We start from the raw sequence: 16796 nt of genomic DNA on the forward strand, positions 1-16796 counted from the left end.
AATTCATATTTAAAATTTTTCGTTCATTACACATAATTATAAAATGACTGCGACACAGAGTTGCCAATTATAACATTTAGAAGAACCCTTTATAAACATAGAGAATAGGGGAAAACCGAACGCGGAAAGAAATGCCGATGAGTCAACAAAATGTCTAACAGCGGCGTAATTGGAATCTTCATGATTCAACGACACAAATATCATTCAAACTACTATATTACGTATCGTTTCAATAATTACACTAGTTTCAATAATATCACTATTGAATCAAGATTTGCTCGAATTACGCGTGGAATTGGAAATTCCGCTGATTCACCAGCATTTATATTTCTTTTACCGCGCATAGAGCGGCGCGTCTCGACTTGTACGGGATAATTCGAGTCGGCTTCAGCGCGTGGAAGTGGAGAAAAAGGGAGCAGCCACGCAGTGACGGCTTTTAATCATCCCGCTCCCGGGTACGTGCGTGCCGGGAGGCGCGTCTCAACGCATACGCGCCCGTGCACGCGTTTCCCACGTCGTCGATCCTTTTCCACATTCATGTCAGTCACGCGGGAAACATCCGCGTTCTCCCGCCAATTGGTTTCGCCCGTTGGGACCGACGTCGGCGGCCAATCCGGCGTTGGCTGCGACGGAACCTGCCGCACCGGTTGCCCCGGCGCACGTTCCGTGCGGCTGATCGCCTCTCCGTGGATTCACACCCGGCGGTGGAGGTGGATGACGGCCTGGTAGTCACTGCTCGCGACACCACAAAAGCCGGTTAGTCGCCGAACGAAGCATCGAGGCCGCACAGCACGCTCTCGCGCTCCGGCAGCACCAGCCGTTCCTCCAACAGTCACGCGTTGTACTTATTGATCGTGTCGCGGGGTCCGGGAGTCGACGAAGAATGGGCATATTTCGCGAATTCCCCATAGTCTTCAACCTCTATAAGAAGTACAGTTAGCTCGCGGCCATCTCGCCGCAATCTCGCCGAGAGGGGACCTGTGAATTTCCTCGTGAACCTGCGAACCTCCGAAGCGCCGATCGCCCGAACGAACACGCAGGTGAGCGCCGTGATTAGAACAGGTTTGTGTCAAGTCGTGCGACCTTGAGTCTCCAGATGATATAATATCCGCTTTTTTAGATTAGACGCGGAACGGCCGCACTAACGACCGCAAATTCGAGCGGGGTCAATCGAAAAGACCGTATCGTAGACAGGCGTTCGAATAGTTTCCGTTGTGCTTCTAAATTTAGCAGGGCGTGCTACGTCGCAGCGAACATCGACGCGTTCAGGGCTACGTGCGGAAAACACTCTGTCAATGCTGTTGCGCCATTCTGTCCTTGTTTTGCGTCCGACGAGCGGCGAAGATACGTCGGTAGTTACTTGAGTCTCGCGAGTGCGCGAAAGACGCTACGTTGCCCGCGAGACGGCTCGTCGAAAGTCCAAAATAAATTCTGGATTCCTCTCGTGTCTCGGCTGTTCATTTGACTGTTTATTATTATAACGTAACCGCTCCATTTGTGCGCATTTTGCTTCTCGGTGTGCGCGTTCAAGCGGCGGATATCGAGCTGCCGAGTTACTCGCTTAAATCCGTGCGCGCGAGTCGCCGAATTGCGGGCCAATCCGCGTGACGGCAGGATGACAACAGCGCTGCCAAAACGGAAAGCGGAAAAAGAACGGTGACAAATTTGCAAATTTTCGGGTTACGAATGATCGATTGTTCCTTCGTGGAATGTTTCGGTGTTAAAACGCAGAAATGAATCGACAAGTGTGTTTCAGCAAGCAACACTTCTTTATTGCTGACATTGTCTGAAGTTCAAATATTTACTCTCGTCGTTTTTAATCAGTTAATTAATTACACCGGTATCCGAGTCGCGCGAAGCGAAAGATTTTTCGTAGAAGAACCGCGCGTCATTGTGAATTCCAGTGCAGCCCGCCCAGGTGAGTTATCGATGGTCATGACACTTTTAATCTGCAACTAGCCGGAGATACGCGCGTGTTCGTCCAGCTTACTTCACGAGAATGCGAATGCAGTTGCCTTCTTGCGAAAAAAATTCCGTTGGCCGGGCCGAAAATCCAAAAAGTTCCGGTTTTCTCTTAGAGTCCGACTATTAGCGCAAATCGAATGCAGACATCGGACTTTTAAATAACGTTTTCGACTTTTTTCATCATTTATTTATTTCATGTAATTAATTACTTAAACGTAAGATTTTTGGCATTTCTTTACATCACGGCGGGACGGAATATTTCAGATTTCGAGAAACATCGAGCAAACAAGATACGTCGGGACGCACTTTCATATAAGCCCGATATTAAGGAGGTGGAGAAAAAAGAGGAAATGGAGTGAAAAATACGCGATTCGTGGGTGATTTAGGAACAAATAGGACTCATCGGAGTTCGGGGTTAAAGTTGATGCGGTTTCGTCAGACTCCCCCGACACGCACTCTCCGTGTAAAAAAATCCTACAAACTGCACGGCCTGCGCTTTTTCGCGATTGCAAAGCCACGTATTCAGCAGAAACTCTTGTGATCGGCGGATTAATCTCGGGGTCGACAGGGCTATCGGGGCTGTGACGCCTTTTTTCTTTACCACCGTAGCTTCGACACCGCGAAACGACGAAGATCTCTCAGTGCTGGCTGAAACGCTCGCTGGTGATCTTCGCGAAGGGTTCCCGCCGTGAACGATCGGTAATCGGCCGGGTTTCGATTGCGCTAAAAACACAACTCTTCCTCAGAATTTCACCCGGCTCCGATCTGCGATCGCGATCGAGCTACCTCTGATCGAAATATCTTGATTAATCATAGCCGTTGGATGCAGTTATTCACCGAACGTTCCTCTCTTCCAGGTGACATCCGGTGTCTCAGGAAGACCGCCCTCCCACAATCAGGCGGACGTGATTCACGTGAAGATCGCCCTCCGAACGCACTCCCTGAGGATCTTGCCAAGATGTCGCAGGTATCAGGAATCATGGAGGAGAAGGATGTGCTGAAGGGGAAGCCGACTCTCGTCAGACGAGTCTCCGATATGTTCAAGGGTGAGCAGGCCGCGATCTCAGTGTTATCAGAAGAGGTCCCTCGCCTTCTAAGTAAAATACATATTTTGGCCAACTAAAATATCACTCTCTCTCTCTCCTTCTCTCGACACGTTCTTATCGCGCGAATTACATATTCGCAGTATCTCATAACGAGACTATTTTCGGCATCCGATGATTTGCGAGCGACGATACTCGGCGCGCGCCTCCCATGCGGCGATTGTAACGTCAACCTGTTTTTTCCCCCTTCGATAGACGGGAGCTACAGCGGGCCGCCGATGCTGTTCCGCAACGCGTCGATGCGGAGGATCCGCCACTGCTGTCAGAATCTCAACCTGCTGCCGTACCTCCTCTACTCCTTCGACAACTCCAAGTCGCACCCGATCGCGCGCAAGGTGCACGTCCACCTCAGCCGCTTCCTCCGCAACATCGTCGTCAGCTTGCTCATCACGTACGAGAACCTGCGGCAAGAGGTGTTGCGGGGCTTCCTCGAGCAGAAGCGCAGCGAACAGCTGGAAACGATCCCCGGGGGCCAAGGAGTCGCCGACTGTTCCGCACCCAAGTTCGACAAGTTCGAGAGGCAGAAGAGCAGCAAGCCGCGGCACTCCCTCCTCCTGATCGTCGCCGTGTACCTGGTGCCGCTGCTGTTGGCCCTCCAGGTGATGTTCCTGTGCAACCTGACGATCCTCGGCAAGTACGCGCCGGGCTTCATCTTCCTGATCGTCGCGCTCCTCTTCCTCGGCGGCATCGGCCTCAAGATTCTCTTGCACGAGACCGCGCTCTGCAACATCGGCAAGTGCGAAAGGAAGAAACTCAAGTGATCGGCTTCCCTCGTCTCGCCGTCTCGGCCAGTCGCTTCGTCGTCCAGAGACAGTAGAAGAGCCGAGGTTTCCCGGATACCCGGGGTTTCCCGGATCGAGCTCTTCCCGTTCGCGTTCCCGTACACCACGAACTCCCCCACGGAACTTGCTACTCGCGCAGTCGCCGCATATGTTAACACACACATACATACAGACGTCGCGCATCGGTCAACAGTCTCTTCCATTTACCCTAACGTAGCTCTTCTAGATTCCCGCTCTCACGCGATGACGATCCCGGCCGCGGGTCTCGCGTATATCCGTGCACTGAGAGACGAAAATATCGATCAAATATGAGATATTCTTATTCGGTGAGTAACAACACTTTCACTTACATCTCAATACGTGCAATTTTTTTTTACGCTGAAAAAAACATATTTTCTTCCAAATGAAATAGAAGTGTAAGTTTCCTTCAAAATGTAGCTTTCTCACGAAGAGCAGTGTCCGTTTTACTTTAGTAGAGAGTATAGATTTAAGTAAATATGTTACTAATTACTCGCCGAATAAATATTTGTTATTTTGTAATTATTTCCTCTCTCTCTCTCTCTCTCTCAGTGTACACACTCTCTTTTCTTTTTCTACGTTGCGTCGAAAATCCGAGACAGCCGGCGCGACGTAGCGTCTCGTCGCAAAATACGTAACGTCATATAAAGAAGACTTAAGCATCTTCGGTAGACTTAAGTATCGCGAGTACACGTTTTTATGCGAAGCATAAACTGAATTCTTTCTCTTTCTCTCTCTCTCTTGAACGCGCGAAATCTCAGAGGGCACTTGAACTCCTCTTGTACTCTTAACGAAACGATACTATTAAAGCATCGCGTAGTACCTCGTCCTCTGCAGCATAAGACTGAGAATCGTTTTTAACGTACCTGTTTGTAAATAAAAGATAAAGAAAGCCAATGTGTTGTATAACGCGTGATAGGGGGGAGGGGGTGCTTTGTTTTCGAAGAGTCGAAATAAATTGCTCCGCGGAACGGCAGAGAGAAAGAGGAGGGGAGAGAAAGAGAGAAAGAGAGAGAGAGCTACGGATTCTACGTAGGAACTTGGTACGTCCATTGAAAGTTTAGTCTGATCTGTGATGGAGTGGGTACAAGTGATATGTATATCCCGCGGGCACTTGCGATACCACTTAATTACCGCGCGATAAGAGTATGTAACGTGTAGATATACGATTTCTAAAAATATACGCCCTCGGCGAGCATATATATTTACGAGCGAACGTTGGATATTTTCCCGTCCTCACGATGCGCAATCGTATCGACGTCGGATACGATTTTATCCGCGCGTGATCAAGATCGACGAAATGAAACTGGCACAGAGAACGGCCGCGAAGACGCGATGCAACGTCGTCGGCGCCGCGTCGTTTGAATACGCGCCGACTTTCGCGGCGTACGCTATCACGTGCGCCACGTAGTTCTGCTCGTGCACGCTGTGGAAAAGGTGGGCGTGCGGTCCTGCAAAAGAAGAATCGACCAGTTCAGAGCCGTTTTCCTTCCTTTCGGAAAGCCCTGTATTCTGTGACTTCTAACGACGGAATGGCCGAAAGATACACATAACAGGAGTAAAAACGATGAAATATTTGTTTACGCTCGTGACTGGCGCTGTCGATAAAAGTCAGGGGCCGAAGTGTCGATCACGAGCTTCCCGGCGCGCGCGAAGCCCTCTAATTTCCCACGATCTTACCCGGGGTGCTTAGTAATATCCAATCAGACAGAGTCGATACCTATAGCGTACACGGGAACGTCGCCGCCGGCATGGTAAGCCTCGTCCGTAATGATCGTGGCCTGTTGGCTGTAAGTGAAATCGCTGGTGTTCGATTTGGACGGATCGATCCTCACAGTTTCGCCGTTTTCCCCGACGGTGTAAGCGACGTTGTTCGGACCGCCTGTGCTGTAGGACAATGTCGTGTACGGTACATCATCGTGCTTGGATCTCTGAGCGATGCCTGAAACAGTCACGGATTAATCCGTAAGTCGACGGGTGACTTTTTCGAGGAACAAAGCAACTGCTATTTGTAGCTGAGATTATCCAGTGTTATCGACTTGCTACTTCGAAGAGTAAGTGGCGGAGGCAAGTTCCTGAAAGCGTCAGTGTCAGCGGAGGAAAACGAAACGGAGATACATTCCTTCGTTTATTTGTGTCTATGAGTCGATCCCCACGAGTCTATTTAAGGGTTAAGAAGATAAAGGCCCACCGAGAGCACAAATCTTACCCAGAATGGACGAGCCTCGAGCGCTGTAACCGTTAAAGCTCATTGAATGAGAGTGGTCGCTAGTGACGATAATAAGAGTGTGGTTGGTGTCAACCATTCGAAGAGTGGCGTTGACGGCGTCTGAGAATCGAACGGTCTCCAAAAGGGCTTGAGCGGCGTGACCTCGGTGATGTGCGAAGTCAATTAGTCCACCTTCGACCTGAAAGAGAGCGATTATGTATCTGCATTGGTTATCAATCGGAAGAGCGAAGAAAGCAGGTCCGCTACCATCAGGAAGTATCCTTCCGGGGACTTCTGAAGAACGCGCAAGGCTGCGACGGTCATCTCTTCCAGGCTGGGTTGCCCCTTAGGGCCGCGCTCGCGTTTCCAGTCCATCTCGATGTGCCCGTTGGCGAAGATCCCGAGCAGATAATCCACGTTATCGGTGTCAACGCGGGACAGCTCCTCGTTGTTTTCGACCACGCTGTAAGCCAGCATCCGGTCGGACTTGTCTCTCGTCCATTCATGGATGAGATCGCGACCGTCTCGCCGGTAGCAGGCCCAAGAATCCACCGGATCATGCTCGGCCGCGCTTACATTGGACTTTAACATCTGCCTGCCGCCGCCCATGATTACCTGGCGGAGAGTACGAAACGCGTGAGCCGTCTTGCGACAGTCGCTCGACGTGAAATGCTTCCTTCATTTAGGTGAAGCTTGGTTCACCGCCTACGTTCGCCCGGTAAATTAGTCGGTGCGTGCGCGCCCATTACACGGTGAACAATATACCCTCCCACGATAATTAAAATTACAGAACGTGTTTTGTAATTTTTTTCGCAAAATATAGATCGTAATCAGTAATATTTCGTTATCTTTGCAATTTTTATAAATGAATTGCTGCTTCCCGCCAAAACTTAGAGATGGCCTCCCTGCTTACCTCCACCCCCGGCTACGTCGCTACAACAAGCGCGATTTAGCTTCTAAAGACCCTTTCTATTTCTCCGTGGTCAGTCGCCGACTGAGCTTGTAAATATAAGTTTCTTATTATTTACTCGAATATTTTTCCCGGGCTCATCCTCCACCAATTGCCGGGCGATATCCTTGCAGCCGCTGGCGTTCCTCGGCATCTTCGACTCGCACTCCCACCGGCGATTCGCACAGTGCGCGTAAAGCGGCGCCGGAGTAGCGTGAGTGACTCGAGTGGTCGTCACGAAACCTGCACTTAATTACGTTATCGTTCATGAGACTTGCAGTTGTGTAAATATGTCGTTTTAGAAAGTCCGATAGTCCGCAGGTCTGTCTGATATCGAGGACGAAGCAAGAGTTCCTGTTCTATCTTCGTGTAAGACTCTCCAAGAAGCGTCATTATCAACATATGCGTCACCTCTTAGATAATCTTTGGATATCTTTTTATACACAGATCGTCGACAAAGGCGAAGAAACGGCGCGAAAAATATCCCGGTGAGATTATTAACGCAACAGAAACGCGTGCAGGTTTCCTTCGGCGCATTTCTTTGTTCGCCCAGTCGATTTATGTAACGTCGGACATTTCGACGTCGCTGGTTGCAACTCGAACTGACCTGTGGCTTTGCCGGCTGCTTGGGCCCATGTTATGAACGAATCGACATGATAATTCGGGTTCAAGCTCGCCTCGCAATCTCCCAATTGCACGTGCGCGTCCACACCGACGACCTCGTAATTTGTTTTGACTCCACCGAAGAGCGCGGTGGCGGTGGACGCCGAGTCCGGCACTTGTTTGTTCGTGTTATACGTCTGCATTGTGTGATCAACAATATATTCGATCTAGTTCGACATTACTGTTGGCGCTTTCGAGATGATTTTCGAGGAGCTACGCTTACTTCCTTCCTCTTGCCTCCTCCGCTCGCTCGACGAGCCAAGCGGCTGAGTTGAAGAGGCAAGGAAAAGAAGGTAGCTCTCGAAAATTGTCTCGAAAGCGCAACTCCCAGCACTGATTTATATAATTTGTCATTTGAAATACGCTCAATAAAAAAGAAAAAAGAAAAAACGAGACGCGTTGTATAAAACACAAGTCGCCTCTAATATAAAAATCCGGACGTGTCGACCTTCAGGATCCCGGTATGGGGAAAATGTTCCCATGCTAGTTGACTGGTTTCGCCGGCGCGATAAATTCTACTGGCTGTTATGGTATCCAGACTCATCCCGTCGCCCAAGAAAAGGATCACATTTTTCGCTTTCTTCATGTTCCAGCGATACGAGAGAGACTCCGCGAGTTCTTTGTCGGCCAAGTCGTGCCAATGTTGACTGTCTGCGCCAAAAGCCACAAGACGACACATTCAATCCTCTCTTACCATACTTGACAGGTATTATTCGCGCAAACATGTCGATCGATTAAGCGAGCGAGTTTTTGTCCACCGGAGTGAGTAAAGCTGAATTCTTCGGAACCGTCACGAATGGGAACGAGATTTAGCTGTTGCGAATCTCGTCGTCGATAAGGAAGCGCGCTTCGCGCGGCCCGCGCGCGTTTGGATAACATTAATCTCTCGTGGCCTTGAACTACACATCGCGATAGCGTATCATGATGTTTCGCGAACAGTGAGGATCCAATGAATCGTTAGTGAAACATAACACGCGAATGCGGGACGATTATACAATGACTCGTGCTCAAATACCTTCTATCGCAGCCGAGCCCAGAAACCCGTAGAGGCACATGGCGAAGTAGAGGACGGGACGCTTCATCTTCTTGTTAGTCTTACACTTTAAACTCGTTGAGGAAATATCCGTCAAATATATCGACGCATATAAACGAGGGCACATACAAACTTGCATCGGATCGAAAGCCGGCCTTCGCGTCCTCTGCTGAGACGCAACGGGAATCCTGCAGAGAAGATTATGTATCAAACGATAACGGAGATCTCTGCAACTCTCGAGTCGTCAGCCGAAATGCGCGTCAGTCGAGATCACGAGGAGAGGAAGTCTCACCGTCTAAGATGATGTTGGAGCGACGGCCGAACTTGAACGGGGAAGCGCCCTCGTTGAAGCGATACTCGAAATGTCGATAAATTCGTGACATTGTAAATGCGATATGGGAGCAAGTGTGTTAAGTAAACATGCGAGATACGGGAAAGTGTGATGGAGCGAGTGAATAATACAAGAGAGAAAAAGAGAGTTATACACTACTACTGCTCTACTTACCATCCTGCATTTATACCGCGCGCGTGCAAATACATAAAATTCGTTCTACCACGCTCCGGTGAAAAAATGTTCCATATATAATCATATATAAATATACAAGATTATGTATAATTATATTAAATTATGCATAAAATTTGTCTATGCATAATCACTTAATACTAATCACACATAATTATGTATGATTAGATACGATTGGATATAACTGATATTAAATAATTATGCATGGACAAAAACTTCATACATAATTTAATTTAATTATGCATGGTTATACATATTTATACATGATTATGAATGAAATATTTTTGAAGGGGACACTTTCTCATTAGACTCACAGTTTTAGTTTGGTTGATGCACCGTTGTACCTTAAATTAATCCAAAGTACAATTATTTTGTACAGACGAACTGTATGTACAACTTTTATATTAAGCAAAAGTTTCCATGACTTGATCAGTTGTACGCATTTAACAATGCGACACTATGCAGACTTCTTGAATCTTTTTCTATTCTCAGTCTCCCGTTTGTCATTCCGCGCTTTGCAAGTATATTTTACGCGTATAAAACGATTTAAATTTTGTAAAGCCACTTCGGAGAACGATGGAACCTGTAATGTCGGTAATCACCAATCACTCCAACATCACTTGAAATCGACGTATGGTAATTTAGCAAGCGATCAATACACCGTGCAATCGCATCCGGTCTTGGAGGGGAGATGCGCGAATGAGGGAAAATGAGAAAAATAATTCTGATTCAGCTAACATTCATCGTAACGTTTTATTTGATTTGTTGTTTATATCCATTATCTGTGTTCTTACAGATCGCAACACATCGCGTAATATAATCTTTTATAAGTTTCGCTCTCTCTCTCTCTCTCTCTCTCTCTCTCTCTCTCTCCCTGTCTCTCTCCCTTTCCCTCTTCGCCTGTTAGTCTTTGAACAAAACTACTAAAAATAGACTCGATAAAATCAACCGCTCAAGCCTTTTCATATTTTCTCGCGTTTCATTTTAATCGAACGCGAGTCGATGAGATCCGAGATGCAGTCGAAGAGTACACATACACTTGAGAAGAGAATAGAGGGCGCGACGCCCAGAAAATTTCTAAAAAGCTCGCAATAGATGAGAAACGGAAAAGCTATTCGTCGTTCAGCTGTTCAGCGCTCGCCCGCTATATGAACGTTTCGTCCACCGACGGTATCGTCGTCGTCATTCGATGAGCTTCGCGCACAACGAGATCAACGAGTGTCCGTCCGTCCGTCCGAGCGAACGTCGCTCAAGGTGCGTGAGGAATTATTTTTATATTACTCCGCGCCGGGGATGCCCTTGGCACGATTGGCCACGGACAATTTTGATTGAACGCAACTCGCGCACCTTGACACTCGGCTTCCCGGATCGAGACGGCGTCTCGTTTCGCTTCCCGGTAAATACGGTAGGTAGGTAAGAAGGCAGGCGGGTAAGTAGGTAGTTCCGTGAGAAAGAAAAGCGCGGGAAATTTCGGAAGAGAAATGAAACGGCACCATGCCGGCTCTCGAAACGGAAGGCAACGCATAGCGTCTAATCTCAGTTGACGCAAAAAGTTCTCGATATCGCCTGTCGAAAGGTAGAACGTTGGGATTTCATTAAGTCGTTACGCGAGCATTACGCTGAAACTCGAGTCGACACTCGGGCCTCGTCCTTCCTGCGGGACGAGGATCGCCGTGCCGATGTCGATCTAATTATAAACTGTGTCTACAAATTCTGTCTCTCTTATATAGATGTATATATATATATATGTATATATATAATAAAGTACAATAAAGTCGTTCTTTCGTTACGTCTAACCGTGATATACGCGTTTCGTATTTCTCACAGACGAGATACGATCGTCTCCCCTCTTCGTCCCTCACGCACACCTCTTTTCCTTTATCCTCCTTAGATCGAAGATTATTGCCAACGATTACGTTATTTCCTCCTCTTCACGTGTTTCCCTTTGCCTCCCCGTTATCGACCGTCAACACTTGCGATGAGATCAAATGTGACCTCGGCGCACGTGTATCGCATTAAACATCAGTTCGGAAATTCGCGACTTGCCTTGAGCCTCGGTTTCTTTCTACGTACGATTCGTGATTTCACGCGTACGGCCGCACCTTCCCGAACGCCGTCGAGTCGAGTCGAGCGATGAAAACTCGAGTCGACGTTGCTTTAACGCAAAGAATAGCGCGATTATTCACTCATTAGGTCAAGTTGATCTCATGGCAGTATATGGGGAAAACGTTATAATAAAATATTGTGGTAAAAATTATCGTAAAATTTTGCAACGGACCATGCTGGAATCATGATTGAAATTATGACCGAAATTATGATACGTGTCGTAATCTTTAGTGATGCAACCTTTAATGATATCGTGTGTGCACATCATTAAAAATTACGATACACGTAAATAATGTATCATGCGTATACGTTACTAAAGACTATAATACATGTAATAATTACGAGAATAATTCCAGTATAATCCAGCGTTACAAACTTGTGTAATATTTACTATTAGGCGTTTCGGTTAGTTTTGAGGGTTGACATTAGATGCATTATTGGATGAAGATTCAACTTAAACGCTCAAAGAACTTGCAGAACAGCTGGATATTGGTCAAATCACCGTGTACGATCGTTTAAAAGCCATGGAAACGATCCAGAAGGAGGGGAAATGGATTCCACATGAGTTGTCCGGGTTGGCGAAATCCGAAATCGTAATAACACTTGCGTTTCACTGCTTTCAAGCCATAAAAACACGGTTTCTGTATAAAGTTGTAACTGACAACGAAAAGTGCATATATTTCGATAATGTTAACGAAAGAAATCATGGGTGAATTCAGGATAATCATCAACATCGACGCCAAAACGCAATATTCATGGAAACAAGATTATACTCTGTATTTGGTGGGATTATGAAGGTGTTATGTATTATGAGTTGTTAAAACCAGATGAAGCGGTTACAGTTGATCGCTATTCATAACAATTACACAAATTAAAGCAAGCATTGGATAACATACGATTTCCAACCGTGAATAAAAGATGTAAGGTGATTCTTTCGCACAATGCCAGGCCACGTGTCGCTAAGTCCGTGAAAGACAAATGATTGGCTGAGAAGTCTCACCTCAATCAGCGTATTTTTCAGACATTATCTCATTATTACTTGTTCCGATTGATGTAACATACGCTTCAAAATACACATTTTCGAAACTTTGAGGAGACCGAAAAATTCACCGACGAATGAATTGCTTAGAAAGAAAAGACTTTTTTCTACCAAAAGTGGGATCCACTTATTTCCAGAAAGATGGGAAAAGTCTGTGCCAAGCGGTGAAAAAATATTTTGATCGAAATACAATGTATCGTTATTGTTTTTGCTTCTTTTTTTTAATAAATGCGTTTTTGAGCCAAAAAACCCTTAAAATTAACCGAGACCCCTGATATAATATTATCTTCTTGTACAATCGCGCTAGTATTCCTCGGACTCAACCACGACTACGGTTGAGGGTGCGTCGCGCGGGAGGATCGGCAAGTCGGTCACGTCGAGGAGTTCCGCGGCCTCGCGAGAGGTCCGTCCCAACGAGACTCTCGCGAATGTTTCGCTCCGCGCTTTTATCCCGATGCGATCTTGTCACGGACATAGACATTTCCCGTTGGCGTGACTTTGAGAAATCGAATTGGGTCGATTTTTAGCGCGCGCGCGAAGCTCGGCCGCCGTCGTCGTACCTGCGTATGCACGACGGTGCAAACGGTTCGCCACGGCCGTCGTTTCGTCCGCGAACTTCACAACATCCGCGCGTGTACACGGTGCGCTCGATAAAATTGACTTGACGACGGTGGCGAAAGAAGACGTCCGCCGTCGCACTCTTTTTCGCAGCGCCGCGCCTCTTCCGCGCCATCATAATAGGTCTGTTCTCTGCAGCTGGACTGGCTGCGTGGCCATTTGCCACTGCTTCCATTTTCCTCTTTTTCTACACAAAGTCACAGCTATATATCTGCTTCTTTTTAAGTCCCTTTTTAAGAAAGTGTGACCACCAGATCAGCGACAAAGAACAGGTCCCATGTGACCGCGCTCACAGCTCCTCCTCCGCCCTCGCCGGGATTACGAGAAAGTCTCGCCCTCGTGTACAAGTATGAGCCGTGGAGAGGAAGATCTCCTAGATCCTAAAATGCTGAATGATTTTCTTTTCGCGACGACAGGTCCTCGAGACACTCTGTACTCTCCGGTTTGAAGATATCCCGGTACCTTCTCTGAGCAGAGACTCCGCCGAGTCCTCGGGAGATTTTCTCAGTCTCTCGAATCATTTCGTCAACACGGGGGGAATTTCAGTCGAATTTCATTGGACACTGTCTCTCTCTTTCTCTTTGTTCTCGCGACTCTTCTCACACTCGGCTCGGGAGTGTCTTCATTTTCTCATCTCGAGCTGTCTACAGGGCCGGTCGAGGACCCGCAACAATCGTGCGCTTATTTTGATTATCGAGTATGCTGTGCGAGTCGCGCGGGCTCGTCACAATTGGGATCGATGCAACGGGCGTAATAATTGACGGTTAACGTTACACGCTAATTCGTAGCGTCGTCGGATTAACCTCATTGTCGCTCCTGATTGTATCGTACAATTACTTTACTCCGCCGGCGCTCATATCGCGCGCGCGCGTGAGAGAGAGAGGCGAAAATTGGGTCGCCTCAGAGCGGTGCAATGCGGCCCAAACGAGGACGCTAATTAAAATCGACTAATTACTACTGATATGTGCGCGATCGCTTTTAAGAGCCATTCAATAATTACGTCGTGCGAAATTGAGATATTTTATACTTCCCTTCTTCTCGTCACATTTCGTCACAAAATATTTATTCCCTTCCAATATCACATGACACGTGGAATTATCCTTCCCCCTCCCTCCATCCCCGACACATGTGTGTAACAATTATTAAACTGCACGTTATATCTTTTTTAAGATATAAATAATTTTTATGCGTAATATCAAATTACTTTATTTTATAATTTTAATTAGTGAAACTTGTGATGTTTTAAAAGGATAGATATTCGAAAGTGAGCACAAAACCATGTAAAAATATAAAAATTTCAACCGAATGCAATCAAATGTGTCACGAATGTAAACAAAGTGAGTAGCCACACGCATCCATATTTACAAGTTATGCCACCTAATATGATGTTCTATGGACCTTTACACGCCCTCCCTGTCATCACAGGCCGTCACGCGAGCTGATAGACCCATCCTCCCTCCCCTCATGATGTAATTATTGAATGGCTCTTTTAACATACAATTAAAATCGTCGTCCAATTCTTTTCGAATATCGCCGCCATCGTCGTTCCTCGGCAGCGCTGATTCCTGCTCTTGTCACGTCTACATGATTTTTAGATCGGCGAACCACAACGGTGTAATTTGATTCGCTGAGCAGCGCGATAAAAACGATCACACAGAAACTTGTAATAAATTACATAATAATAATATCCCGTATCGATATTTATATCGCGTCGATCAAAAGCTTTAGTTCGATCGTTGAGTCATATACGGCTTTTCGTGGCTTTGTAATTTTACCGCACTTAACATTAAACCTAAAGGAAAAATTAATTCACCAATCAAGTTCATCACCGTCCTTACTTATTATCCTTCGCCAGCAATCTGGCTCAGCAGAACATTTAACGTCATCCGTTAAAAATCAAATTTCTTTAACTGATGTAATAATTATAACACACATTTCTTAAATCAACCAAACTTTTTCTCAGAGATAAAAATCTACGCACGCACACAGGTATGGTTCGCGATTCACAGCTCTATTGTATTTTTGAGTGACACGTTCTCACGCGGAGTGAGTCGACTGATTGGATCGACTTATTAAAAGACTGTTTTACATTTGAGACTTTTTTCGTCGTTCGCGTTGAAAACTGTGCATCGAGCTCGATCCCACGAGAAGGTGAACAACCAAGGAATAAGAAATGGTATTTGAGACTTTCTCACCCGTCCCGCTATCGTAACGTGACAGCTCGTAACAGCTCGTGGCTCCCGAAAGTTTTCACGTGCCTCACGCTCTCTCTCTATCGGTTTACAAAAGAAGTATTGTCATTATTATTAAACCGTCAATGCTACTGAAACGCCGGCAAAAAGTAACGTTGAATATCCCGTCGACGAGAGATCGTCCACCCGGACCGATAGGGATCCTCGGTGTCGCCTCCTCCCGCACTCATCGATCCTTTTGATATCGAGACTTGCAGTTAATCTGGACATATGCAGATTTCGTAAAAAAATTGCTTTTGATTTTCGGCTGCTTTTTACGGGAGACTCGCAAGGCGATAGACAATCGAGAATCGAAGAATCATTTGCGCGCATCGTACGCGCGTATACATGCGTGCGCCTTGACGGCCCACACATACACACGCGCGCACACACAGGGGGTTTTTTCGTCGTTTAAAGTTAAAGCTATCAGCGCGTAACTCTCATGTAACTTTGCGTTTTTTTTTCTTATTTTTTGTTTTTCTTTAAATCCATCACGAGGAATCTACTGAACGTCGTAGAGTATAGCGATTCATAATTAATTGCTTGATTCGTTAGTAGTAGTAGCAGTAGTAGTAGTAGTAGTAGTAATAATAGTAGTAGTAGTCGCTCGTGGATTGCCGAGCGAGAGAAAGGGTCGAACCGAAGGTAATCGATAACAAGAGTTTCTTCTACGAGCCTACGAATTCACGAATAGTAACGAGACACGCGCTGCGTTTCAAAATTCGGCTCTGTCTCTCTCTTTCTCTCTCTCTCTCTCTCTATTTATATATATATATAATATGTGTATATATATATTTTTATAAATGTATATTGTACTATATATATATATATATATATATATATATAAGACTATCTCGTTATTAAGTATACCCTCTCGCGTTTTAACAAATCGATCTTATTAGGCTATCCTCGTACGCGACGTACGACTTTGCTCGCGGCACGAAAGTCCTTCACGCTCGCTCGTGAAATCCTCTGTGGGTGTATTTACAACGTACGATAGGTGTGGGAGTATCTAACGCGGAGTGCGACACAGGGGCGGCGGGGTAACACGCTCGCTTCGTCCTCTTCGTTTTATTTTCTTCCCTGATTCGGCGAAAAAATCTCCAAGGGCAGGAGAAAGTCGCCAATCCCGCCTCAGATTTCCGCGTTAAATCACTCTGCGGTCTCTCTCTCTCTCTCTCTCTCTTTAACGCGATTGACAAATTATATGTTTCACCTCGCGAGCGTCCTGCCCCGCGTGCGATTCTCCTCTGAGCTTTAAATGAGATGCGTCGGGGTGGGTGATAAGGATGAGATGAAAGGACCGAGTCGGGTGTTTTCCTTCCGATGTCGTGGGCGAGGACACGATGATGGCTAGTTTAAATTGACTGGAGGAACGGGATTATCGATTACCTCGAATTGGCGGTCGGCGAATTAAACGTCGCGCGATGAAGATGCTCGGGTCGCGCGGGTGAATCGGGTCGAGTATGTTCCGCGATGGATTCCCGTGTATAACCGATAGAGATCACGTTTGCGCGTCGATTTGATTAATCCTAACGTGTGTACGTATGAGTGAAT

The 16796-nt window shown here is 46.6% G+C and overlaps 2 protein-coding genes across 4 annotated transcripts in view; one reads left to right on the forward strand and one right to left on the reverse strand.

Moving 5' to 3' along the window:
- The first annotated feature begins 721 nt into the window (after positions 1-721).
- Positions 722-5076, forward strand: LOC106745928. 3 transcript variants are annotated; one of them, XM_014621956.1, is made up of 3 exons: positions 722-1040; positions 2823-3011; positions 3264-5076. In XM_014621956.1, the coding sequence occupies exons 2-3, from the start codon at positions 2924-2926 to the stop codon at positions 3827-3829; spliced, it is 654 nt and encodes a 217-aa protein (XP_014477442.1). In that variant the 5' UTR covers positions 722-1040; positions 2823-2923; the 3' UTR covers positions 3830-5076. The 3 variants fall into 3 exon arrangements, with proteins under 3 accessions (XP_014477442.1, XP_014477444.1, XP_014477443.1); XM_014621958.1 differs by lacking the exon at positions 722-1040 and adding an exon at positions 1080-1918; XM_014621957.1 differs by lacking the exon at positions 722-1040 and adding an exon at positions 1953-2664.
- The window catches only part of LOC106745929, a 46262-nt gene continuing 33864 nt past the window's right edge, over positions 4399-16796 (reverse strand). Inside the window, exons 9-16 of the mRNA XM_014621959.1 lie at positions 8705-8910; positions 8138-8340; positions 7634-7826; positions 7106-7269; positions 6345-6692; positions 6078-6276; positions 5589-5810; positions 4399-5319 (exon numbers count right to left, since the gene is read on the reverse strand). Coding sequence (XP_014477445.1) covers positions 5141-5319; positions 5589-5810; positions 6078-6276; positions 6345-6692; positions 7106-7269; positions 7634-7826; positions 8138-8340; positions 8705-8910 — 1714 coding nt within the window. The 3' untranslated portion in view covers positions 4399-5140. The remainder of the gene's footprint in view (positions 5320-5588; positions 5811-6077; positions 6277-6344; positions 6693-7105; positions 7270-7633; positions 7827-8137; positions 8341-8704; positions 8911-16796) is intronic.

The sequence above is a fragment of the Dinoponera quadriceps genome, unplaced genomic scaffold (genome assembly GCF_001313825.1).
Source record: "Dinoponera quadriceps isolate SergipeBrazil2010 unplaced genomic scaffold, ASM131382v1 scaffold1872, whole genome shotgun sequence".
NCBI lineage: Eukaryota > Metazoa > Arthropoda > Insecta > Hymenoptera > Formicidae > Dinoponera > Dinoponera quadriceps.